The sequence below is a fragment of the Martes martes genome (genome assembly GCF_963455335.1).
Source record: "Martes martes genome assembly, chromosome: 1".
NCBI lineage: Eukaryota > Metazoa > Chordata > Mammalia > Carnivora > Mustelidae > Martes > Martes martes.
In genome coordinates, this window is record NC_137888.1 from 190159338 (window position 1) to 190185039 (window position 25702).

At 35.9% G+C, this 25702-nt stretch overlaps 1 protein-coding gene across 1 annotated transcript in view; it reads left to right on the top strand.

Annotated features, from left to right (window-relative positions):
* CFAP20DC (CFAP20 domain containing) overlaps positions 1 to 25702 on the top strand; it is a 260030-nt gene that overhangs the window by 66008 nt on the left and 168320 nt on the right. The window contains exon 5 of the mRNA XM_080817181.1: positions 19960 to 20074. Coding sequence (XP_080673307.1) covers positions 19960 to 20074 — 115 coding nt within the window. The remainder of the gene's footprint in view (positions 1 to 19959; positions 20075 to 25702) is intronic.

A 25702-nucleotide genomic window follows, 5' to 3' on the forward strand; every position in this document is an offset into this window, starting at 1 on the left:
GTAGAATGGAAGGAGTTAATTTGCCGCTCATTTCTAACCAACTGGATTCAGGTGATGAATTCTGTGTGTTGTCTAACTTAATTGGGAAATGTGTTTACACTGATAAGCTTCCAGCCTAATTCAAATGAAGGAAAGCTTTCTAATTTCACCTTTCATTTACCAAAATTTCTTAAGAAAGAAGAATGTATAAAAATGGCACCAATGTGTTAGCTCTAATGCAATCCGTAATAACCAAATCTGTTTGCTTTTTGTTGCAAAACAATCATCAGGCCCTACAAGGAGATATTTCTTGGTGGTTTTCTTTAGTTCCTCTACAAATGATCATCCCCTGACTCCAGGGACCTATAAATTTTAGTGTATGGCCTTCCAGCTTGTATATTATAGCGCTGAACTGTCATCTATAGCATCCATTAAAATGTTATTGACCAAATGTCCACTCGCATTGAACTAAGCACTCGATGAACCACTATAAGTAAATTGTTGTGCTCTTACCTCGAAGGATGGTCTATTGATTCCCCATACGAGTATGGACCTAGCAGCATGACCCTAGCTACAATTCCCTGTGGTACCTGTAAAATGTTGCATAATGTCTTTTTTGAGCTCCCCAGAAGTAAAGAATTCTTTGAAACATTTCTTTTTTATATACTGTTGTCTGTACAGATTATTTTTTTATTTCACATAGTAAACTTCTAATCATTGCTTTGTCCTTATGGGCTAAAATTCTTCCATTTATAAATTATATTACATAATAAAAACAATCCATGCCCATAATAAGAAACTTTGGACTCATTCTCCAAATATAACTACATCTAATAATTTTTTTGTGAGTACTTTCAGAGATTAACTGTGTGTGTGTGTTTGTGTGTGTGTGTGTGATATTATAATAGTTTTTTTCCTAAAGGAGAATCATACCATTCATACTACTTGGAAGTTGGCTTGGTGTGGTGACAGCGGGCTTTCTACTTTTATCTGTCTTGGGAATCTTTTCATGTTGTTACATATTAATCTACCCCTCATTCTTTTTAATAGCTGCCCTGTTTCTTTTTTTTTTTTTTTAAGATTTTATTTATTTACTTGACAGAGATCCAGGGCTCGATCCCAGTACCCCAAGATCATGACCTGAGCCGAAGGCAGAGGCTTTAACCCACTGAGCCACCCAGGCACCCCAGCTGCTCTGTTTCATTGCATGCATTTAGCAGAACATATTTATCCAAAATTTCCTTGTTTGTTTTTCGTTCCATGTTATAATGAGTTTCCATGTAAGTGTATCTTTACATACTTATAAAATTTGCCCCATTTAAAGACATGAGATTTGGGGCATCTGGGTGGCTCAGTGGGTTAAAGCCTCTGCCTTCGGCTCGGGTCATGATCCCAGGGCCCTGGGATCGAGCCCCACATCGGGCTCTCTGCTCAGCGGGGAGCCTGCTTCCCCCTCTCCCTCTGTCTGCCTCTCTGCCTACTTGTGATCTCTGTCAAATAAATAAATTAAAAAAAAAAAAAAGACATGAGATTTAAGAGAATATGTACATTACCTAAGGGGTCACAATCTTCTACAGCTATAGTGATACATTCAGGAAAGCAGAGGTGAAGAGGGAGAGAAAATCTAGAGCTATTCAAGGACATTTGGCAGATTTCCCCCCTTGTTGGATACTGTCAAATTCCCAAACTTACAGCAAAATTTGTAAAAAGTGGGGGCGCCTGGGTGGCTCAGTGGGTTAAAGCTTCTGCTTTCAGCTCAGGTCATGATTCCAGGGTCCTGGGATCGAGCCCCGCATCGGGCTCTCTGCTCGGCAGGGAGCCTGCTTCCCCCTCTCTCTCTGCCTGCCTCTCTGCCTACTTGTGATCTCTGTCTGTTCAATAAATAAATTTTAAAAATCTTTTAAAAAATTTGTAAAAAGGTTTTTTCAAGACTGTAAATAATCAGAAATCCCCAATAATCTGTTTATGTAGTATTTTATATTGATAATTGAGACTCTAACTGGTCTACAGTTTGTGAAAAATGTACTTTAGTGCCAAGTATCTTCTTATAGTGGTTTTCAAAAAGTGATCATTTATGATGGTACCATTCTGTTCAACAGAATAGTCAATTATGGAACTAGCAATGCCCTAACCCTATGTATAAAAAAAGGCTACAGTGCGTTAGTGCTGTATTTCATAAAATGCAAGTGAGTTCATTGACAGTTTATGGCAAGGTGTATTTTGGGGGGGTTAAGTGAGTGGGTGGTATGAGAGTTCCATAATCTGACTTCTAACTTTTACGTTAGAGAACTCTAGTACCCAGGCCGTAGCTTTTCTAAGGAAGGTGAATTTTGCTTGAAAAAAAAGAGAACCCAGTAAATTTAGAGCTGACAAATCAATTAAAAGAGTACACCTGGAGGAGTAATATCCTATATTTATAAAGTACTTCACAGTTTCCGAAGTGTTTTCATGATCTTTTTCTCAGCACAATGAAGGGACAGATGTTATTATCCCCAATTATAAATGAAGGAATTGGGACTCGAAAAGATTGACTCTATTTCCTGGAACCCTTTGTCTTTAGTTAATAAAGATATAAATATTAGTGTAGTAGTTTCCTAGGGTTGCCATAACAAATCACTACAAACTGGATGGATTAAAACAACATAAATGTATTGTCTCACAGTTCTGGAGGCTACAAGTCCCAAATCAAGGTGCCAGCAGGGTTAGTTACTTCTGAAAGCACTGAATGAGAATCTGTACTATGCCCCACTCTGATACATTTCCTGATGGTGTCCGGCAATCTTTGGCATTTTTTGGCTTGTAGATGCATCATTCCAATTTCTCCCTTGGTTGTCACATGGCACCCTCTCTGTTAGTCCAAATTCCCTCTTCTTTTTGGGGGGGGCAGAGGGAGGGAGGAAGAATGAACAAGCAGAGAGGAGGGTCAGACAGAGAGAGGGAGGGAGAAGCAGACTCTGCTGAGCAGGGAACCTAATGTGGGACTCGATCCCCCTGAGATCACAACCTGAGCCCAAGACAGATTCTTAACCAACTGAGCCACCCAGGCACCCCCAAATTCCCTCTTCTTATAAGGATGCCAATCTTTGAATTACAGCTCACTCTAACACAGCATGACTTTATTTTAATTTGATTATATCTGCAAAGACCCCATTCTAAATAAGGTCACATTCATAGGTACCAGGGATTAAGTCTTGAACAGATCTTTCTGGGGGACACAGTTCAACTCACAACAATGACTGTGGGTCATTGAATGAATGTCTTCCAGGAGCACAAGAGCATCACCAAGAAAGGTGATGCTTACTCTTTTCTGTACCTTTCTGTTATATTTCCACTTACCCAAAGTCCCATCACCAATTAGTGATTGAACTACTAACAGCTTTTTTTGTGGGGGGAGGATATAATTCACATACCATAAAATTCTCCCTTTCAGGTGTATTATTCAGTGGTTTTTAGCATATTTCACAGAATTGTGGAACCATCGCCACTATGTAATTATAGAATGCTTCATCACTCCCAAAGTACCTGTATTCATTAGTAGTTACTCCCTGCTACCTCTAGCCCTTTCTTTCCATCTCTAGGAATTTGCTTATTTTGAACATTTCATATAAATGGAACCATACAATACGTAGTCTTTTGTGTTTAACTTCTTTCACTTACCATGTTTCCAACATTTGTCTGTGTTGTAGCATGTCTTTGTTCCTTTTTTGCCTGAATGATAATCCATTGTATGGATCTCCTGTATTTTGTTTATTCACCTATCAGTTGATGGACATTTGAGTTGTTTCTACTTTTTGACTATTATTAATAATGCTGCTATGAACATTCATGTACAAATTTTTGTGTGGACATATGTTTTCAGTCCTCCTGGGTATATACATAGGAGTGAAATTCCTGGGTCATATGGAACTCTACATTTAACTTTTAAAGAACTGACAAACTGGGGGTGCCTGGGTGGCTCAGTGGGTTAAAGCCGCTGCCTTTGGCTCAGGTCATGATCCCAGTGTCCTGGGATCGAGCCCCACATCGGGCTCTCTGCTCAGCAGGGAGCCTGCTTCCTCCCTTCTCTCTCTGCCTGCCTCTCTGCCTACTTGTGATCTGTCTGTCAAATAAATAAATAAAATTTTAAAGAACTGACAAACTGTTTCAAAGTGGCTGTACCACTTTGTACTCCCACCACCAATGCAATTTCCCTGTTATTATTTGTCTTTTTTATTATACCCATCCTGTGGGTATAAAATAGTATCTCATGGTTTTGGTTTTCATTTCCCTATTGGCTAATAATGTTGAGCATATTTTCATCTACTTATTGACCATTTATACCTATTCAAATTCTTTGCTAATTTTTAAATTTGATTATTTCTTTTTATTGAGTTGTATGAATTCTTTACATATTTTGGACACTAGACTTATCAGATATATGATTTGTAAAAATTTTCCCCTATTCTAGAGCTCTTCTTACTTTCTTGATAGTATCCTTTGAAAGACAAAGTTTCTGATGTTTAGAAATGTAGTTTATCTATTTTTTATTTTGTTGCTTGTGCTTTAAATGTCATATCAAAGAAACCATTAGTTAATTGAAGGGCATGAAGATTTTCACCTATGTTTTCTTCTAAGAGATCTATGGGTTTAACTTATATCTAAGTCTGTGATCCATTTTGAGTTAATGTTTAAAAAAAACTCAACACAAACTAAGATAAGAAGGGAATTTCTTCAATCTAATAAAGGACATCTATGAAAACATATAGCTTATCATACTTAATGGTGGTAAGACTAAATGCTTTCCCCTGAGGGATCAGAAACAAGACAAAGCTGTCTTCTTTCACCATTTCTATTCATCATTGTTTTGGAGATTCTAGTCAATTCAATAAGGCAAGAAAAAGAAATAAATAGTATAATGTGTCCGTACTGAAAAGGGAAAAAGCGAAACTCCTTGTTTGCAATCAACATAAATGTAGAAAATAAATAAATGAGTTTGGCAAGCTTGAAGAATATGAAAATCGATATACAAAAGTCAGTTGCATCTCTATATACTAGATAGAGTAATCTGAAAATGAAATTAAGGAAACAGTTCCACTCACAGTATCACCAAAAAGAATAAAATGTTTAGGAATAACTTAAACAAAATTAGTGCAAGATTTGTCAACTGACTATTTTAAAATACTGCTGACAGAAATTAAAGATATAAATAAATGGAGAGCCATTCTGTTGGGAGATTTAATATTTTTTTTTGGTAATTCTCCCCCGATTTATCTAAAGATTCACCAGCAGGTGATTGGTTTTTGTTTGTTTGTTTTTGTTTTTTTGTGGGCTTTTTTGTAGAAATTGTTGAATTGACCCTAAAATGTATATGGAAATTCAAAGGTGAATAGTAGAACAGTTTTGTGAAAGAGCAAAGGTGGAGGACTTAAACTTACTGATTTCAGAATTTACTATAAAGCTATAGTGATCAAGGCAGTATGGTAACTGGTATGAAGAAGATAGATCAATGAAGCAGTATACAAAAATAAAACCTTACATTTATGGTCAGTTGATTTGTTTATAAATTTGCTAAGACAATTCAGTTCAGTAAAAGAATAGTATTTTCAGCAAATGATGCTGGAACATTTGGATATCCACATGCCAAAAAATTAATTTAGAACCTTACCTCACACCATATAGAAAAATTAGCTCAAAATGGATTATAGACATAAATATAAGAATTAAAAGTATAAAACTTACAGAAGAAAACAGTAGGAAATCTTCATGACCCTGGCTGTGACAAAGCATTTTTTGATATGACACCAGAACACAGATAATAAAAGAAAAAATAACAAATTGGACTTTGTAAAAATTTAAGTTTTGCATTCAGAAGGCACCATTAAGTAAATGAAGACAGGCCTCAGACTGGTGAAAATATTCACAAATTGTATATATGGTAAAGTTCTTGTATCCAGAATATAAAAAGAATTCTCACTGTTACTAAGGAAACAACTCACCCAGTGTAAAACTTGGTAACAGATTTGAATAGGCATTTCATAAAAGCACATAGATAAATGGCTAAAAAGCACATGATAATATTCTCAATAAGGAAATGTAAGTTAAAACCATAATGACTGTTTCCATAATTTGGATATCATAGATAATGCTGCTATAAACATCAGGGTGTGTGTATCCCTTTGAGTTAGTAGTATTTTTGTGTTCTTTGGGTAAATACCTGATAGTGCAATTACTGGATCTTAGGGTAGTTCTATTTTTAACTTTTTCTTAACTATAGAGAACTGATGGTTACCAGCGGGTAGGAGCACTGGGGGATGGGTTAATTAGGTGATAAGAAATAAGGAGTATACTTGTTGTGATGAGCACTGAGTGTTCTATGTTGAATCACTGTATTGTACACCTGAAACTAATATTACACTATATGTTAACTAACTGGAATTTAAATTAAAACTTAAAAACAAATTATTTTTAAAGAAAACCAAAATAAGATACCACCTCATACCCACCACAATGGCTGTCTTCCTGGGTATATGCCTAAGAAACGTGAAAATATTATGACCACACACAGAGCTCAACATGAATGTTCTTAGTACCATTATTCAGTTTGGCCAAACCTGGAGACAGACTACAATTCGATCAACTTCGTTGGTGAATGGGTAAGCAAAATGTGGTATATCCATATATTACGGTACTGTTCTGCAATGAAAAAGTAATGATACAGGCTACAATATGGATGAATGTCAAAAACATTGTGCTCTGGGCACCTGGGTGGCTCAGTGGGTTAAAGCTTCTGCCTTCGGCTCAGGTCATGACCGCAGGGTCCTGCGATCCAGCCCCGCATAGGGCTCTCTGCTCAGCGGGGAGCCTGCTTCCCTTCCTCTCTCTCTGCCTGCTTGTGATCTCTGTCTGTCAAATAAATAAATAAAATCTTTAAAAACAAAACATTGTGCTCAATGAAAGATGTCACATGCAAAAAATTTTATATTTTATATTCCATTTATATGAAATATCCAGAGAAGGCAAATGTTTGCAGACCCAAACCAGATTCATGGTAGCCTGGGGATGGGGATGAGACTGGGTATTGACCACAGACAGGTTGTAGGATCTATTTGGGTGATGGGAATATTTGACAACCTAATTCTGATGATGGTTGTGTAACTCCCTAAATATACTAAAAATGTACACTAAAAATGGTGAATTTTATGGCATGTAAATTTTACCTTGATAAAGCTGTTTTTTAAGAGGGGACCAAATGACATTCAGAGAAAGATTCAGAGAACTCCAGTTATTGATGTAAAGCCATATATGTGAAATGTGCATTGTAATGAATGCTAATTATAAAAAAGAGGACTATCTTGTGTTTTAATAAGTATATGAAAGCATCTTAGGTTCAGAATTCTGAATTTTTCTATAAAGGACAAAAGAATCCTCAGGGAATTTAAACTTAAGCCGAAGGGACCCAGGAAAAATTGATGGAATAAAATTCCCATGGTGATCAAGAAGCATAGGAGTGAATGCATAAGGGAGGCCTTCTGCATGGCGCCATCTTCTATATGGCTCTAAATTTCAGTGCACAGCCATATTAACTATATACCCAAACATCATGGCACACATTTACATATACTATTTTGCAAACTCACTCTTCTCTTGTAACTTATACTTGGAGTTATTTGGCAGCATCACTGAAGGTGTGCATTCAGATTTGGTCATTTTTAGCTCATGATAAGAAAAATACCATTTTGGCTTTAAGAACAAATAATTCTAATAAACGAATCTAATCATCAGAAGCCTGACATCAGTTTTGCAAGTTCATTCTAACCTGGAGTGAACATTCAGTGGTTGTAAATGACAGTACCTATGGAAGAAAAGTGAATAGGTAATCTAAATAGACAAGTTTATCTGCACTATTGGATGGTTGCTACCATTTACTCAAATACTCACTGAGGTGCCATTGTTAAAAAAAAATTGTCAATCAAAGATGAAGATATAAAAGCAAATTGGAAATTGAATTGAAAAGTAATTTTACTTTCAAATGGTTTGCAAATGTAGATGTTAAGTTTGGAATGAATGTCACTAATGACCATAGCTGAGAGAGTTATACACCTGCTGATCACTAGAATATTATAATAAATGAGGTTGATTTTCCTGTTGACTACCCCATTTTTTCTCAACATGGTCTCATTACTTTTTCTATCACATTGCTGACCCTTAGCTATGAATGCTCACTTACAGATATAAAAATGTATTAACTCATATATGTTTTTTTTAATAAAAAATGTCTTTAAGAGCAGCAATGCCAATGTTGCTTGTCTTTTTCTGCTTTGTTAGGTCACAGGAGGTTTTAGATGGTGAAAATCAAGCCTGTATTACAACTGAAGAGCTGTTTTACAAGCAGTCTTCCTTACAGCAACTAAATTGTCCCCAAAAAAGCACATGAGCACATGAGCATAATGAAGCTTTTAAGTAGGCACACATATGCATTTATATTCTCTCTCATGAATGACTAATTTTAATTTTTTTAAAGTAGCAATTCAGCTTGCTTTCAAAACCATTTAAGCTTAGCACATGATTTTGTTTTCCCTCCAAAACCAACTATTCTTGATTATGAGATAGGGAAGGTTTGCATATTTATTTTTGCAAAGACAGTAGAATAAATTCTCATCAGTATATGAGTGGCTTAGTCTTAATACCTCTGTCCTAAACTGGGCACATGAGCATTTAGAAGTTTTTCCGAGACCAAAGCCACCATGATGGTTAGATTTAACTGAGAACTATCTTGTGCAGACCAAAACCTAACCTCCACAAGGGCAAAATCAGGCCCTGTACCCCCTGTGTGTTTCTTACCAGCCCAGGGGGGCTTACCTTTCTTAAGAAATACTTTAGTTAGTAGAAAAATAAAGGCTAAAAATATATAGCCACCTAAGATGATGGTTAATACTTAGGTAGTTTTCTGTATGCCAGGCATTGTTCTAAGCATTTTTCTTATAGTCACTTAATGTTTGCAGTCTTCACATCAATTCTATGGATACTCTTATTTTCTACGTTTTATTAATAAAGAAATTGAAGTACAGAAGGTCAAATAACTTGGGTAAGCTAGAAATGGTGAAGCCAGAATTTGAATACAGAAAATATGGCTTTGAAATTATTGCTTTTAACCATTATGCCTTATTTCCACACTTGATGATTAGTCTAAAATAATAACAATTTGGGGCACCTGGGTAGTTCAGTCAGTTAAGCATCCAGCTCTTGATTTCAGCTCAGGACATGATCTCAGGGTCATGAGATTGAACCCAATGTAGGGCTCTGTGTTCAGTGTGGAGTCTGATTGAGAGTCTCTCTCTCTCCCTCTGCCTCTGCCCCTCTCCCTGCTCACATTCTTTCTCTCTCTCTCTCTCTCTAAAATAAATAAATAAAAATCTTTAAAATAATAACAATCACTAAAATAAAGTAGCAGTACTCAAAAACTACAGTCAACTCAAGACAACACTGATGATGAATTTGTAATAAATTGTCCTTCCCCCAAACTGCAGAAACCCCATCTCTTGTGTTTGTACATCTGCATACTAGGAACTTTTACAAATTACCAAACATTTCAGGGCAGTCAGATTTCTTTGTGGAATTTAGAATGAGAGGCTTCTTGAAACTCTAAAATGGGCTTTGGAATTCCGAACTCTAGTAACCTTTTTAAACTCAATTAGATGTTACTAGCAAGTGGTAAAGCTGAAATATATAGGACCACATGTTATTCACCCATGAAAACAAAGGAAAAGATTTGCATATTTGCATCAGATTGTGGCCCATAAAGTGGACTATAGTTACTGACCTAGAACACCAAAGGGGAATGAAAGAAATTCAATAATAGAGGTTGAAAAACATGCTGTGGTAAGTTTAAAAAATGGTGTAATTATTTTTAATTTGGAGATCTGAGATGTTTTCCAGGAGGATGTGGGATTTCAACCCAAACTGTGATGGATGAATATAATTTCAGTTGGCAGAATGAGAGAAGGGGCTTTCCAAGGGAAATGCATAAGCAAAGGCATGGAAATATGAAAGGATGGAGTATGTTTAAGTAGCAAACATGCTGGTATTGTCATTGTGGCAGTCCACTCCACTGTTCCATGTCACGTCCTGTGGGTCCACCTCTGATATCAGCTGTGGCTGCAGTGGGTGGTGTGGAGCAAGTTTGCTTGGATAGTATCCCATATCAAGTACCATCTGGGATCTTCTTTGATGCGCTGGGAGCCTACTACTCTACCCACAGACAGGCATAGCCTGGAAATATTAGGGTGGTAGGCCCCCTGAGGGAACTCTTAACCACTCAGTGTTAGGAGTTAGTGGATATAGGTTCCCACCTCCTACTCTTCAAGTGGCCGGTTCTGGGAGGCATTCTATACATGTCTCCATGGATATTCTAGTGAAATGGAGCCCCTGCAGTCTATAGCAGTGTTGTTGACAGTTGGCTTTTCCTCTTTTGTTGTCTTACTCTCCCTCTTCTTCACTCCTGTGTCATGAAATCACTTGTCCAATAAACCACTTGCAACTGTGTTCTTTTCTCAGCTTCTGCTTTTGAAGGTGTGCTTCCTAAAGAGGTTGCACAGCTCAACCAGGTATATGAGATAGTGTAAAGGCTTCGATTGTCAAACAGACTCAAAAGAATCAGAGATCTTAGCCAGTGCTGATAGACACGTGAAACAAGAGATCTGGAACAACCATTGCAGCTCTCCAGTTCTTTCTAAATGCACTTTGGCCCAGGTTGAACAGATGACTTCTCTAAACATATTTGAGAGGACAACACCTGAGAATATTGCTCACCCAAAGGGAGCTCTTCCACTTTTAGCTTATGTGACATTTTCCAAAGAACCATGCCCCATAAGTGCATGGATCCAAGTTTTTTAACCAAAAGCAATCTTAGAAAGATCAGGTACATCCTGAAAAAAGAAAATACCTTCTATTAAGGACTTCCCCTCTAATAAACACCACTGATGTATTTGTCAGAGGTCAGTCATGTTTACAAGGAGGCTTGGCTCGTTACCTTTCTCTTGGAATGAATGCCCTTTAGTAAAGGGGTTGAATGGATTGTAGGCCAGTTACTCAACTCTTCCTTCCTAGTAAGCATGAAACCTTTCAAAAACACTAAGCCATGCACTGCCATCCTTTAGAATTGTCAGATAGACTTGTAAATAATGTACCTTTATTCCTCTGGCTTTATCTTTTTAGATAGATTACTGGCTCTGCCACATACTAGCTCCGAGACCATGAACAAATGGCTTAATGTCTCTAAACCTCTCACTACATTGGTAATAATCACTACATATGATTATTAATTTCTATCTCAAAAGAATTGTTGGAAAGAATAAATGAGATAACATTGGTGAAATTGAGTGGAGGTTCTAGCAAATGGTAGGGATTTAGATGTTTCTCTTCCATTTTCCATCCTTTTCTGTTTATTAAGTATAGCCTTGATATCTGCCCCATCAAGCTCTTCTTGATATCTCATATTTAAGACTCCTCAAAACCAACCCTGGCTTTATTCTGCAATTTCACTCCTTGCTGATTTTCTCACCTGGTTTCTCTGCAACCCCCTGGTTTCAGTCTTGAACTCATTATATGAAGTCTGACATGAGCAGAGAGTACATTGAGGAATGTGGTGAAAAATGATAATGGAGTAGTGACTAAGGGTCAGATTTTGGAGGTCCTTGAATAACAAGATAAGGAACCTTGGGCTTTATTCCTTAGATTATAGGATGCCAAAGAAATTAGAGCCAAGGGGTGACATTCAGTCCCCATGGCTTGTCCACATGAAGAATGGACTGACAGACAAAAGTATGGAGGCAGAGAGACTAGTGTATTCAGAGCAACAAATGACTGAGAATTGTGGCTGCAGAAAACCAAAGAAAAAACAGACATAAAAACATGAAACTACTAGAAAGATGACTATGATGGGATCTGACAGCTAATTGGAACAGGGAAGCCCAAATGTTCAAAACAGGAAACAATCAGTGATTCACAGAGGTCCTCACTAATAACTGAGAGGATTGTGAGTAAGTGTATGAGGCCTATGGTGGGACAGTGAAGTAATCTACAAGAACATAGAAATAAAGAAAGCAAGATTAGCCTATGAGCTTTTAATTGTAAGATCAGAGTTCCTGGATCATAGAAGGTTGTTGTTGTTGCTGTTGTTTACAAATTTTTAAGGAAGACTTTGTCAACAGAACATGTGTGCACGCGGGCACACACACGAAGGCAAACGTAGGCTCTGTCCATCCAAACACAGTAAAGGATAGGAATCTTATCTACCAGATATTAAAAATTTTCTTCCCAGGAGCAAAGATTATTCTACCGTGGATGTGTTTTTAGGCTCTGCCCAAAAGAAAGTCAGCATGTAGTTAAGAATGTAGGTATTAGGAGCATTTAGATCTGAGTTTAAATCTGGATTCTGCTAGATGTGTAACTTTGGGAACTAAAGCTTTAGTTTCCTCATCTGTTAAGTAGAGGTAATAATAGTAGGCATCTTGTAAGATTTGTGGGAGCATTAAGTGAGATAATGCATACAGAATACTGAATACAGTGTTGGCATATAGAAAATGTTCAATAAGTAATTAATATTTAATAAAAATATTGCTACCTTTCCTTTGGGGAATGCATACATCAAGCACTGAAGCATAAGTCACTCGTTCTGATCAAGTAAAAAAAAATTCTGATGCTTGATAAATTTTTTCCCTTTAGATAAATTACCAAATTCTAGCTGAGTACACTCATCTTGCTAGCTTTGGATCATCCTTTCAGGAGGCTTTGCATGGGTCATGGTTGTAAGACACATGTTTGTGACCTATTGGGTAATTGGATCCAGACTGGAATCCAGAATTGAGTGGGAAATGGTATTTAAAAGAGTGAGAACGGGAGAAGAGAAGGGGTACATGGTTTTCATCAGATGAGCAAGTATTGTTTTAGAAGTGTTTAGCTGGGGTTCTCTGAAGATGGACATCAAGGCACTCTTGTCACTGCTAGCACAGCATGTAGCAAATAGTGGCCATTCAGCATAAACCATTCAGCATAAACGAATGAAAGAAATTCAGCCTGTAATGGTAATGACCATACTGTCATATCATTGAAATGACAGTGGATTTTGAAGAGATAAGTTTTAACACTCCGTTACCACTAGCTGTATTTACATAGACTAGTAGCTTCCTAAATTTCTGGAGTCTAGTTTCCCCTTCTACAAAATGGAGAATGAATATACTGCCTTCAGTGAAGGATTTTTGTGAGACTTAATAAGATAATGTCTGTGAAATGTGCTAAAAACTGCTACTTAAGAATGGTTATCTTTACCCCCTCTAATATAGTGTGTTGTGCTACTGAGGTATTGACTGAGTGCTGGTAGAATGAATTAATGAAATTAGGAAGAAAATTTGAATAGGAGACCTTAAAGTTAGAATAGATGTGTTAGTTATCATAGTGGAATAGGTTTTGTTTTAAATTAAATTTTGCTCTCTAGGTAGATAAAGTTACCCAGAATGGTGGCAGAAGAAAATTGTGATCTAGGTGCCAGAACTGCCCAGAAATATGAAAGAATGCCCTAAAGAGAAATAGATGATAGATCAGTATGGAGTAGACTTAGGGAAAGCAGTTTTTAACTTTTTAAAGTGCATGTAGACCATTCAGTCATATGCTGAATCATACTGTCTTATTACCTTTTTTTTTTTAGAAAAGAAACTTTATAAAGTATGTTCTCTGACCACAATGGAATGAAATTAAAAATCAATAGTAATGCAATATATAGAAAAGACTGTACTGTTTGGAAAGTAAATAGCACACATCTAAGTAGCACAAGATTCAAAGAAGAAATCATACGGGAAATTAGGAAATATTTCAAACCGAATGAAAATTATAATACAATATACCATAATTTGTGGGAGGCAGCTAATATAATGCTGAGTGGAAAGCTTATAAGCTTTAAATATTTGTATGAGGAAAAAAAAAAGTTTAAAATTAATTATCTAACCTGTCCATCCTAAGAAGCTGGGGGAAAAAAATAACAAATTAAACCCAAAGTAAGTAGAAGAAAAGAAATAAAAATAGAACCAGGAATCAATAAAATTGAAAACAAAAAATAGAGAAATTTTATGCAGCCAAGAGTTGTTTCTTTAAAGAGATAAGCTTAATAAACCAAAGCAGATTGATTAATAAAAAGAGAGAAATCACAAGTTTCTAATGTCAGGAATGAGAGAAGGAATATGACTATAGGTGCTACTGATGTTAAAATGATAAGAAAGGGAAGGAGGGGGGTTGGGAGAGGGTGGTGGAGTTATGGACATTGGGGAGGGTTTGTGCTATGGTGAGTGCTATGAAGTGTGTAAACCTGGCAATTCACAGACCTGTACCCCTGGGGCTAATAATACATTATATGTTTATAAAAAATTTTAAAAAGATAATAAAGGGAATAATATGAACAACTTTATGGCAGTAAAGTCACAATTTATCAAAACTAAAACAACAAAAATTAGAAATCTGAATAACCTACTAATCTATTAAATTGAATGTATAACCAAAATCTTCCCACAAAGAAAACTTCAAACGTAGATTAATTCTATTGACATTTAAACTAGAACCATTTTAAACAAATTTTCTGGCAATACAGGAGGAAGAAACACTTCCCAAATCACTTTGTAGGATTAGCTTAACTCTGTTATCAAAACCTGACATAGATATTATGAGAAAATTACAAACCAATGTCCCTCATGAACATAGATGTAAGAATCTTCAACAAAATGCTAGCATAAATGAAATTTAGACCAAGAGTACCAGGTTGATTTCACATTTGAAAATCAATTTGTATAATTCAAAATATGGACAGAATAAAGGAACAATAGGATCTGAATCGTTGCAGAAAAAAGGCATTGACAAAATTCCACACCCTTACATGACTAAAAAAAAAAAGAAAAAGAAAAAAAACTTTAAAAATTAGAAATAGAGAAGAATATATTAAATCTGATAAAGGAAACCTACATCTAACATCACATTTAACATAGTGAACATAGCAGAGTTTTCTGTGCTCATCACTTCAATTTAGTATATGCTGGAGGTTCTATTCAGTGTGGTAATACAAGAAAAAGAAATAAAAGGTATAAAGATTGAGAAGAGCCGAAGTAAAAGTCTTTATTCACTGAAGACATGCTTGTTTATATATAAAATCCTTGATTGTTTATATAAAAAATCCTCTGGAATCTACAACTACTAAAACTAATATTTGAATTAAACAAGTTCACAGAAATAATTACATACAAAAATCACTGAAATTTCTATATACTAGTAGCATTTGGCTGGTGAATTTTTTAAAATTCATTTTCAATCATGTCAAAAAACAAAATATTTAGGAATACATTTAATAAAAGATGTGCAAGATTTCTAAAATGAAATCTATAAAACATTGTGAAAGAAATTAAACAAGGCCTAAATAAATGCAGAAACTATATATGTAAGTGAATTGGATGACTCAGTATTGTACTCCCCAAATTGATCTGTAGATTCAACACAATCCAAAACTCTGAACATTTTTTTTTTAAGATTTTATTTATTTGACAGACAGAGATCACAAGTAGGCAGAGAGGCAGGCAGAGAGAGGAGGGGAAGCAGGCTCCCCACTGAGCCGAGAGCCCGATGCGGGGCTCAATCCCAGGACCCTGAGATCATGACCTGAGCCGAAGGCAAAGGTTTTAGCCCACTGAGCCACCCAGGCGCCCCAAAACTCTGAACATTTTTATAGAGAACGATAAGTGGTCCTAAAATCTGTGGAAAACAAGGGCCAAACAAACCTGAACAAAACCAAGTTGAAGAGTTTCTTTGTCTAGTTTCAAAACATACTACAAACCCACAATGACTGAGGCAGTGTGACATTGGTAGATGAATGATTAAATGAAACAAATGGATCAGTGGAAAGCCCAGAAATAGATCCATACTCATACATACATATTCAACTGGTTTTCAACAAAGTATCACAGCATTTCAGTTTGGAAAGAAGAATCTTTAACAAATAGTGCTGGGACAACTGAATAAACATACAGAAAGAACCACACCCACTACCTCACACAATACTGAAATTAATCTTGGACAGATCATAGAATGTAAAACCTAAAACTATGAAGATCTAGAAGAAAATGTTGGAAAGTACCTTCTTTGCAACTTTGGGCTAGGCAGAAATTTTTTAGGACATAGAAAATACTAGTATAAACATTGATAAACTGGACTTCATGAAATTAAAAACTTCTGCTAATCAAAAAGTATCATTAAGCTAATTTAGACAAGCCTATATGAGTCTCTGTGCACTATTCTTTTTTTTTTTTTTTTTTTTTAGATTTTATTTATTAGACAGAGATTTCAAGTAGGCAGAGAGGCAGACAGAGAGAGAGAGAGGAAGAAGCAGGCTCCCTGCTGAGCAGGGATCCTGATGCGGGGCTCGATCCCAGGACTCTGGGATCATGACCCGAGCCAAAGGCAGAGGCTTTAATCCACTGAGCCACCCAGGTGCCCCACTGTGCACTATTCTTGATACCTTTCTGTGAGAAATTATTTCCAAATAAAAGGTTAACAAAAGATATCATTGTGATAATAGGGAAGAAAATAATCACAATGCATATATCTGACAAAAGATGTATATCTAAAATATATAAAGAACTCTTAGAATTATAATAAGAAAACAGCCCAATAAAATTTGAACAAATGATTTAACGGACATTTCACAAGGCATACCAGTAAAGACATGTAAAAGTGGTCAGTGCCATTAGTCGTAAAACAAATGCAAATAAAATCACAATGATATCAATTCATACCAACTAGAATTGGATAACATTGAAGTCTGATAGTACCAGGGTGCCTGGGTGGCTGTCAGTTCAGCATCCAACTCAGTTTCAGCTCAGGTCATGATCTCAGGGTCATGAGATCAAGCCCTGAATAGGACTCCATACAGTGCAGAGTCAGCTTGGGATTCTCTCTCTTTCTGCCCCTCACCCCTCCTTTCTCTCTCCCCCCAAAACAAAACAAAACTTAAAGTCCAATAATACTAAAAGTTGGTGAGGGGCGCCTGGGTGGCTCAGTGGGTTAAAGCCTCTGCCTTCGGCTCGGGTCATGATCTCAGGGTCCTGGGATCGAGCCCCGCATCGGGCTCTCTGCTCAGCAGGGAGCCTGCTTTCTCCTCTCTCTCTCTCTCTCTCTCTCTCTCTGCCTGCCTGCATATCTGTGATCTCTGTCTGTCAAATAAATAAATAAAAATAAAAAAAAATAAAAAAAAATACTAAAAGTTGGTGAGAATGTGGAATCATTGCAACCACTTTGGAAAATTATTTCTATAAAGTTAAAACTGTATATCCCCCAATTACCCAGTAATCCCATTCCTAGTTATCAAGAGAATGAAATACCTGTCCACAAGAAGACTCGATGAGCATATTCAGACAGGTTTTATTTATGAGAAACCAATACTGGAAACAAATGCCCATCAATAACAGAATGGATAGATAAATTGTATAGCCATGTATGACTCAGCAGTTAAAGAAAGGTACTATCGGTGTGTGCTACAACATGGATGAATCTCAAAAATGTCATGTTAAGTGAAAGAAGCCAGTCACAAAAGAGTATATGCTACACCATTTCATTTACAAGAATTTCAGGAACAGACAACACTTACCCATGTTAATAGAAATAAAGAGTGAGGATTGACTAGAAGGCGCCAGAAGAGTACTTTCTAAGGTGATGGAAATGTTCAATACTTTGTTTGGAGTGGTGATCAAATCAGTGTATACATTTATCAAAGCACATGAGATTGTAATCTAAAATCCACGTTACAGTTATACATATTTTACCCCAATAAAGAAATAAAAGAGACTGTATTTGTTTTTAAAAAATATCCATTCATCATGCAAGGTAGAATGTTGACTCTCTAATAGCTTCCTTTTATAAACAATAAATTTATAAAACCCCTTACGTTGGCTAAAGACCATGAATGATTTGTCTCTTGTCTACCCTTTCTACTTCATTTCCCTTTTTACCTACCAGATAGATCCTACCTAATTCTGCTGGCTTTATTGTCCAAAGTAGGTCATTTTTTTCTAGTTCAGTCTTTTATTTGTTATCTTCATTGCACTTTAGTAGTTTGCATTTATTTTGTCTCTCTCTCCTTTTTTATCTTGCTTTTTTCACCATCATGTTCCCCAGTGTATTACCAGGATATTTCCTGGATCAGTGAGAATTTGTTGAACATGTGAATGAATGAATGAATGAACGAATGAATGAATGTTTATTCCTTTTGTTTTATATGTTGATAAGGTGGTTGTCTACTAAAACATTCCTCTGTTTGGAGTTTGATCCATACCAATTCGAATAAAAATGACATTGTCTAATCTCTATAAGCAAAGCAAACGTTTAATAAAACAGTTTTTGGTTGATGCAACCAAACTTTTTGTATAATGCAAGGGAAGTTTTTCTTCCCTTTCCCTTTCCAAAATCCCTATGTAGTCTTTCCTTCTCTTCCCTAATCAGAATGTCTTACACAAGAGGCCTAATAACATGACAATTCTTCCCAAATATATTTGATCCTGTACCCTATTGGTAAAATGTTTGAGCACACTAACCACATAGGTACATTCATTTATTTCAAAAACAGGAATATGTTGCTGTGCTACTACATAATGAAATATGCACAAAAAATAACATTTTAAAAGGGCAGGATAAGAGATAGAACAGTTTCCTTCTGTACTTCAGCGGATGATTGTGTACCACCCCACCTCCTCCTGTGCTCATCTCACTTTGAAGACACTGCCTTGGGGCAAAAATTAGACTACATTTACTTATACATCTAAATATAAAACTATGGTAAACTTAATCCTTTCGCATCTTAACCTTACCTTTGACTCTGGTTTGAAAGGATTTATTGCTTTTTAAATGAAATTATGGTATTTTTTTTAGTGTAGGTGCAGTTACTGTACTTAATCTTAACATTGTTCAATAATAGTTTTTCTATAGAATATGTATTTTAGAAAGAAGAAATAATGAGAATAGAAAAGTAGGATGGGGAGATAAGAAAGAGGTATGGAAGAAGCTTTGTTGACTTTTCAAATAGTTAATTACATTATAAATATTGGTAGCAATTCATTTGAGTGAAATGTTGTCACCTTGAGGGATTACTGACTGTAGAAAATAAGCAGTTTGTACATCTAGATAAAGTTTCTAAAAGTGGGGGAAATCACTATTCTCTGATTAAAAAGACAGTCTTTAATAAGCATCAACTCTACCATATAGCAGCCTGAGACAGGTTTAGAGATTTTAAGCCTGCTGTGTTACCTCTGAGACCTAAAGGAAGCAGAACATAAAAATGAGCCTCTATCAATTTGAAGCAAACCTAATCTTTATGATCATGGCCGTGGTCTAAATCTATTAAAGATGTTCAAATTCAGTGTCCTTGGTATCACTGTGACTTGACCTGAATAGTGAGCAATAAACTTGTATATTATAATTCCGGTTTGAAGATATGTGCTTAGGAAGTGAAACCGACAGTCAGTGTTTTGTGTCTGTCTCTAAGCAGACTAAGAGCCTATATAAAATGACAGGTGCATTTTTAGGGAAAGAAACCCATAATGTTTTCCTATTTAGTAGGTGACAGTATGTCCCAAGATAACACAGCTTAAGGGGCTGGAACAGGCATGGTTATTAAAGGCTAGCAGTTTCTCAGTTCATACAAATTGAATTTTTTCGTAGGCTAGAAGACTGTAGAAATCTAGTGTGGAGTACTGAAATAAATTAGCATATTAAGTGAATTTATACATTCAAGCTTGTGAGCACTTTGAATTTAAGGAAGAAATTTTATTACTTCTTGAGAGAAGAAAGGCAATTCTTAAATTCTGTGTTTGATCTCCCTATTGCAAAGGGCCTATATGATAAATTATATCATTTTGATGATTATTCAAAGTAGTAGTTATTATATTAATGGGAATCTTACTCTCTTCTTTCTTTTTTCAGAATTACTGATTTAGGGAACATTAAAAGAAGATTGTATTTATCAACGGTCCATAAGGAACTGTCCTCAACTCCTCTTCATGCGAAAATCCCACTCTTCATGATCAAGCGCAAAATTGTAAGTGCCACATGAATGCTACTTAAAATATTAAATTCATTTCCCCAAATATTAATTATGGGCCTACTCTGTTTATAAAGTACTTTGTTAAGTACCATGGTCATATAAAAAATGAATAAAATTCATACTCTTCCTTTCTCTCCCATGAGAGAGCTTAAAATCTACTAGGTGGGAGAATATAATTATTGAACATCTAGAATATCACTGAAACTGGTGGTAAGCACAGTAGAGAGAGGTCTACTGGTACTATGAAAGGGAAGGAAATCCATCTGACTACAGGATGAGGAAAAGCTACATGAAGAAGACTACATTTAGTTGGGCCTTTGAAAGAGTATAGGATTTCAACAGCTAAAGATAGGAAGCCAGGCATTCCAAGCAGAAGGAGCAGCATGAACAAAAACATGATTGCTGGAAATTGGTACATGTTTGGAGAAAAAAATGATTAATCATTGTTGCCGGATTTTTTTTTTAATAGCCTTAAGGAAACATCAGTCCTATAATATAACAGTCAGGTATAGGTTGGGAGATTTTATGCCTATTGTATAACCTCTAAGACCTAAAGCAGTGATAAGGTATGATTAGATAAGCAATAAGCAATAAATCAACTCACCTCTTTGGGAGCTCAAATACATTTATTTTAAAAGAAGCCTTTAACCACTTCCTCAAATGCACAGACACCAGTGTAAGGAAGGATCATAAATATGACACCACCAAATGAAACTAATAAAGCTTTAATAACTGATCCTAAAGAGATGGAGATCTGTGACCTGTCAAAGAATTCACAATTCATAATCTTCTTAAAGAAGTTTAGTGACCTACAAGAGCATACATACATACAGACAACTATGTGAACTTAGGAAAAGCCATGAACAGCACAAGATGTTTGAAAAAGGAATGGAAACCATCAAAAATAAATGAATAGAAATTCTAGAGCTGAAAAATACAGTAACTGAACTGAAGAATTCAGTGGAGAGCTTCAAAAGCAGATTGAACCATGCAGGAAAAAAAAATCATTGACCTAGGAGGCAAGACAATTGAAATTATCCAGTTGGGATAAAAAAAGGAAAAGGAATGACAAAGAGTAGAGAAAGCTTATGGGAAATATGAGACTTAAGGAAAATAAGCAATAGTCACATTATGGGAATTCTAAAAGGAGAAGAGAAAGAGAAAGGGACAAAGAGTATATTTAAAGCAATAATGGCTAAAAATTCCCCAAACCTGGGGAGAGAAATAGGTATTCAGATCCAAGACGCCCAAACGACCACAGATAGGACTACACAAACATGTTATGAGTAAGTTTTCAAAAGTCAAAGAAAGAATTTTAAAATCAACAAGAGAAAAGAAAGGTTAAAAGTTACATACAAGGGAGCTCCCATAAAACTATGGGCAGATTTCACAACAGAAACTTTTCAGGCCAGAAAAGAAGGTGATGACATATTCTAAATATTGGGAAAAAATTAAAAACCAACCAAGAATACTATACCTGGCAAAGCTGTCTTCCAGAAATAAAGGGGGGATAAAGACTTCCCCAAACAAACAAAAGCTGAGGGAATTCATTACCACTAGATCTGCTTTACAATAAATGCTAGAAAGAGTTCTTTGAGTAGAAATAAAAGGACTCCAGCAACTTAAAAACATTAAGAAGGCCATGTAATTCTCACTACAGTGGTAAGTGTATAGTTAGTCACACTTGGAGTAATAGTGGTGCATAATTCATTTACAGTAATATTAAATTACATTCACCCTTCTATGTTTAAGTATTGATTTCCTTATTCATCTAAGATTTTCTAGAATTCAACATTAGGCGGTTTCCAATAGTTAAATCATACAAGACTAATACTCCATTCTGTGTGTGGTTAATAAATAAAATCTGTCATTACCTTGCTTTTGTGAGTTCAGTCACCTTTGCCAGTTAACTAATTGAAGTTCTAAATATTTGTTAAAATCTGAACTGATCATTCTATACATGGATATCATCGACACACACATAGTAGTATGCTTGTCATCTAGTGACCTTTGTACGAATATAGTATTTGAAAATAAAACATTACCTTTTTTTACAAACCTTGATGAGATAGAAAGTGAACTTGACTGACCTATATTTCCTTTATAATAAATGAGTCAGATGAATATGTGCCAGTGGCCCCAGGTATCTAGTGGCATAAGAAATGTACTACTTAAACTAAAAAATAAAAATAAAAAGTGTAATAGGTCCTGTGGGACAGTGTTCTGTAACTCATCTACCTCAACTTCCTACCCTCTAGTCAGATGACTAAATGGAGAATGGTTATATATAGTTTTAAATCCTGGTTTGAAGAAAGCAAACATTTCATTATTTTAGGTAACTTGAGCTTATGCTAAATTTCAAAAGGCAAAATAGTCATAACATACTAGAATTTTTTTTCTGAGTATGGCCGAATTTAGAAAGAATTACTTACATACATTTGAGACAGTCCTAAGCAAGAAGCAAAAAAAGGTATTTTTTTCTATACTGACCCCATTCCAGTAAAATCACCAAGTCATTCCTACTTGTAATATGTTCTAATCTATATGTAGGGCTTAAGAGCATGGTATCTGAATTCTGACACTTACTAGTTATGTGACCCTGTGCCAGTTCCTGTATTCATTCTCTTCATCTATAAAATGCAGATAATATGAGATATACTTCCTATTAAAGTTGTTGGAAGATTAATGCAAGTAAATAAACATACTGACTTTTAGAACATTGCCTTGCACAGTCTCAGCCCTAGGTAAGGATTATAGCTCCGATTTGCTCTTTGATTGCTACTTCTTCCAGGAATGCCTCCATGATTTCTCCTCTGTGGAATAGTTATTTTGGTTACAGTTCACTATTGCTATTCACTACTTCATAATCCTTGTAACACTTCTTCACCCTGTGCTTGAATCATGTTTGCTTGTCTATCTCCTCACCTTTAGACTACAAGCATGTTTTACGTGACTTTTATCCCTAGTCCCATTAAGAACATGACACATGGTAAGTGCTCAATAAATATTTGTTGGACAAATAGGCAAGTCTTACTGTGCCTCCTGATGTGGGAAATAAAACAAATGAGTTTGTCATGGACCTTTCTAAATGGACTTGATGATTCCAGAAATATTCTGTACTGTTCAAGCAGATATTAAGAAATTCAGTTCTGAAACTTGTACTCCTTTCCCCTCAGTTTCCTCGCAATCGAAGAGATGCTACAGTAGCAAAGGGTCTTTCATTTCCACTGTTAATCTAGTCTATTTCCATTGAGCCCTTATCAAATCAAAGCTGAGCCATTTTAGGGGAATTTTCTATGGAGAGAAGCAAGGTAAGAGAGAACACTCCACCCATTCAAAATGCCATCCCTAGGGCCCTCCTTGCTGTGGTGTTGCTCTAGTTCTCTACTTTTTTGCCAAAACTTTACTCAGTTCTACTTTTTAGGAACTATAGATAGTTTGGTGGTAAACCTTGGACACAGTATTTTTAAAGTTCTTCAGCTAACATTTATAAATCAGAAGTTATCAATGTTGTCTCTTGTGCAGTGAGCAGTCAGTTGGAGCTGAGAGGCAACCACATGCTTTTAACAGAGCTTTAAGCTCTGCTGTAAAGTTTAATTTTTCCACTCATATAAGGAATGCAGGTGCACTCAGATGATTCCTGCTTCATTCATTTAAGTTATCTGCCTAGGCCCTCTAGAGATAGAGCTTGTAACCCCAATTTAGAGGATAATTGCCAAGTGGTCCACTTTGCCTTGGTTCTTTAGCTAAAACCTTTACATAGCCAAAGGCAACAAATATTCTTAGACCATACCAATATGAATATTTATGTATAGGCCATTTACTATTCCAGTTACCATTAAATGTTCAACCTTTCAAATAAAAAATTTTATTTTTTGTGTTTCTTAATTTTGAAGAATTCATTTTAATATTTAAATTACAACAATTTATAGTTTTAACTGAGGTTTTCAATGGCAAGAACAGTTTGAAAAATTAATAACCATCAGATTAAACAATGGAGGTAGCCACTTAGTCACTAAAATCAATCTTACTTCTTCTTCAATATAATTTTAATTAGTTGGTGATAGTATCAGATGAACATCAATGTCTTGCTACCAAAGTATATATTAATGTACAGTAAATTTAATTGTATTTGAATAGGAAGTTCAGGTATGAAATATCATTGAGAATGAATCATTCATTGGAGATATGATGAAGTGGTATGATAAATTACAATGCCAAAATCTTTTAGTATCCTTTACCACTCATATACCCAGTGTTTGTCATTTAAATGGATAAAATTACTCTTAAGGAGTTGTACTTTCTTGACCATGACTCTGATGGAATATGTTATAGCTTTTATTACAAACTGAAAGTGTGGCATAATGTTTTTAAAATTTCCCCACAAAGATCATTTTCCCAGTAAAGTCAATGATTTAGAAATTTTTGATTTTTAATAGTATTTAATTTCTCGAATGTTACTGAATGAGAAGGGAGTGGAGGAAACAGGTTTATTCAGACCAAGGTCATTTAGATATATATTTAATATGCTAGAGAATGTCTCTTAATAAAACCATTCCAACCTAGAATGCTTCTGGTACTTATTTGAAGGTTTGCAAATGTTTTCATCTCCTCCATGAGAATATCATTTTTGTTTTCTTAAAGATTTTATTTATTTATTTGACAGACAGAGATCACAAGTAGGCAGAGAGGCAGGCAGAGAGAGAGGGGGAGGCAGGCTTCCTGTTGAGCAGAGAGCCCGATGCGGGGCTCAATCCCAGGACCCTAGGACCATGACCTGAGCCGAAGGCAGAGGCTTTAACCCACTGAGCCACCCAGGCACCCGAGAATATCATTTAAAAATATTTGTTTTTCTCTCTCTACTCACCTGTCAGTCTAATATAGATGTTTAAGAAATTTAGGGAAAGAAAAGTAGTTCCATGTCTTCCCCTGAAGTCCCTGAATAGTTATGTGAGGTAGGAACAACTACATAAAAATAAGTTTGTTCTGGAAAACAGATGATCGCCCCATTTTTAAATCACATGATTTTTTTTTAAGATTTTTATTTATTTATTTGACAGACAGAGATCCCAAGTAGGCAGAGAGGCAGGCAGAGAGAGAGGGGGAAGCAGGCCCCCAGCTGAGCAGAGAGCCCGATTTGGGGCTCGATCCCAGGACCTGGGATCATGACCTGAGCTGAAGGCAGAGGCTTTAACCCACTGAGCCACCCAGGTACTCAGGAGGATATTGTTAGAGTTGAAGTGTGGCCTCTAGAACTAGCTTGTAGTGGTTCAAGTTCTAGTCGTCATTTCCTGTCTGGGCCCTTAGCCGAGTCAGTTAATCTCTCTCTGCTTCATTTTCTCATCAGTTAGGTGGAGAAAATAGTAGAACCTGCTTCCTGGAGGAGTTGTTAAGATTTTAAGAGTTACTACCTAGAATAGTGCCAAGCTCATATAAGTGCTCGATTAGCGTTAGTTGATACTGTTATTATTTTACTATTTTCTCTTGACATAAATCCATGTTTATTAGGAATATAGTGTCACAATAAACTTCTGAACTTAAAGTTCATTTCAGTTGGCAAATATTTATTGAGCTCCTACTATAGGCCAAGGTCTGTGACAAATGATAGGAATCTAAAGGTGA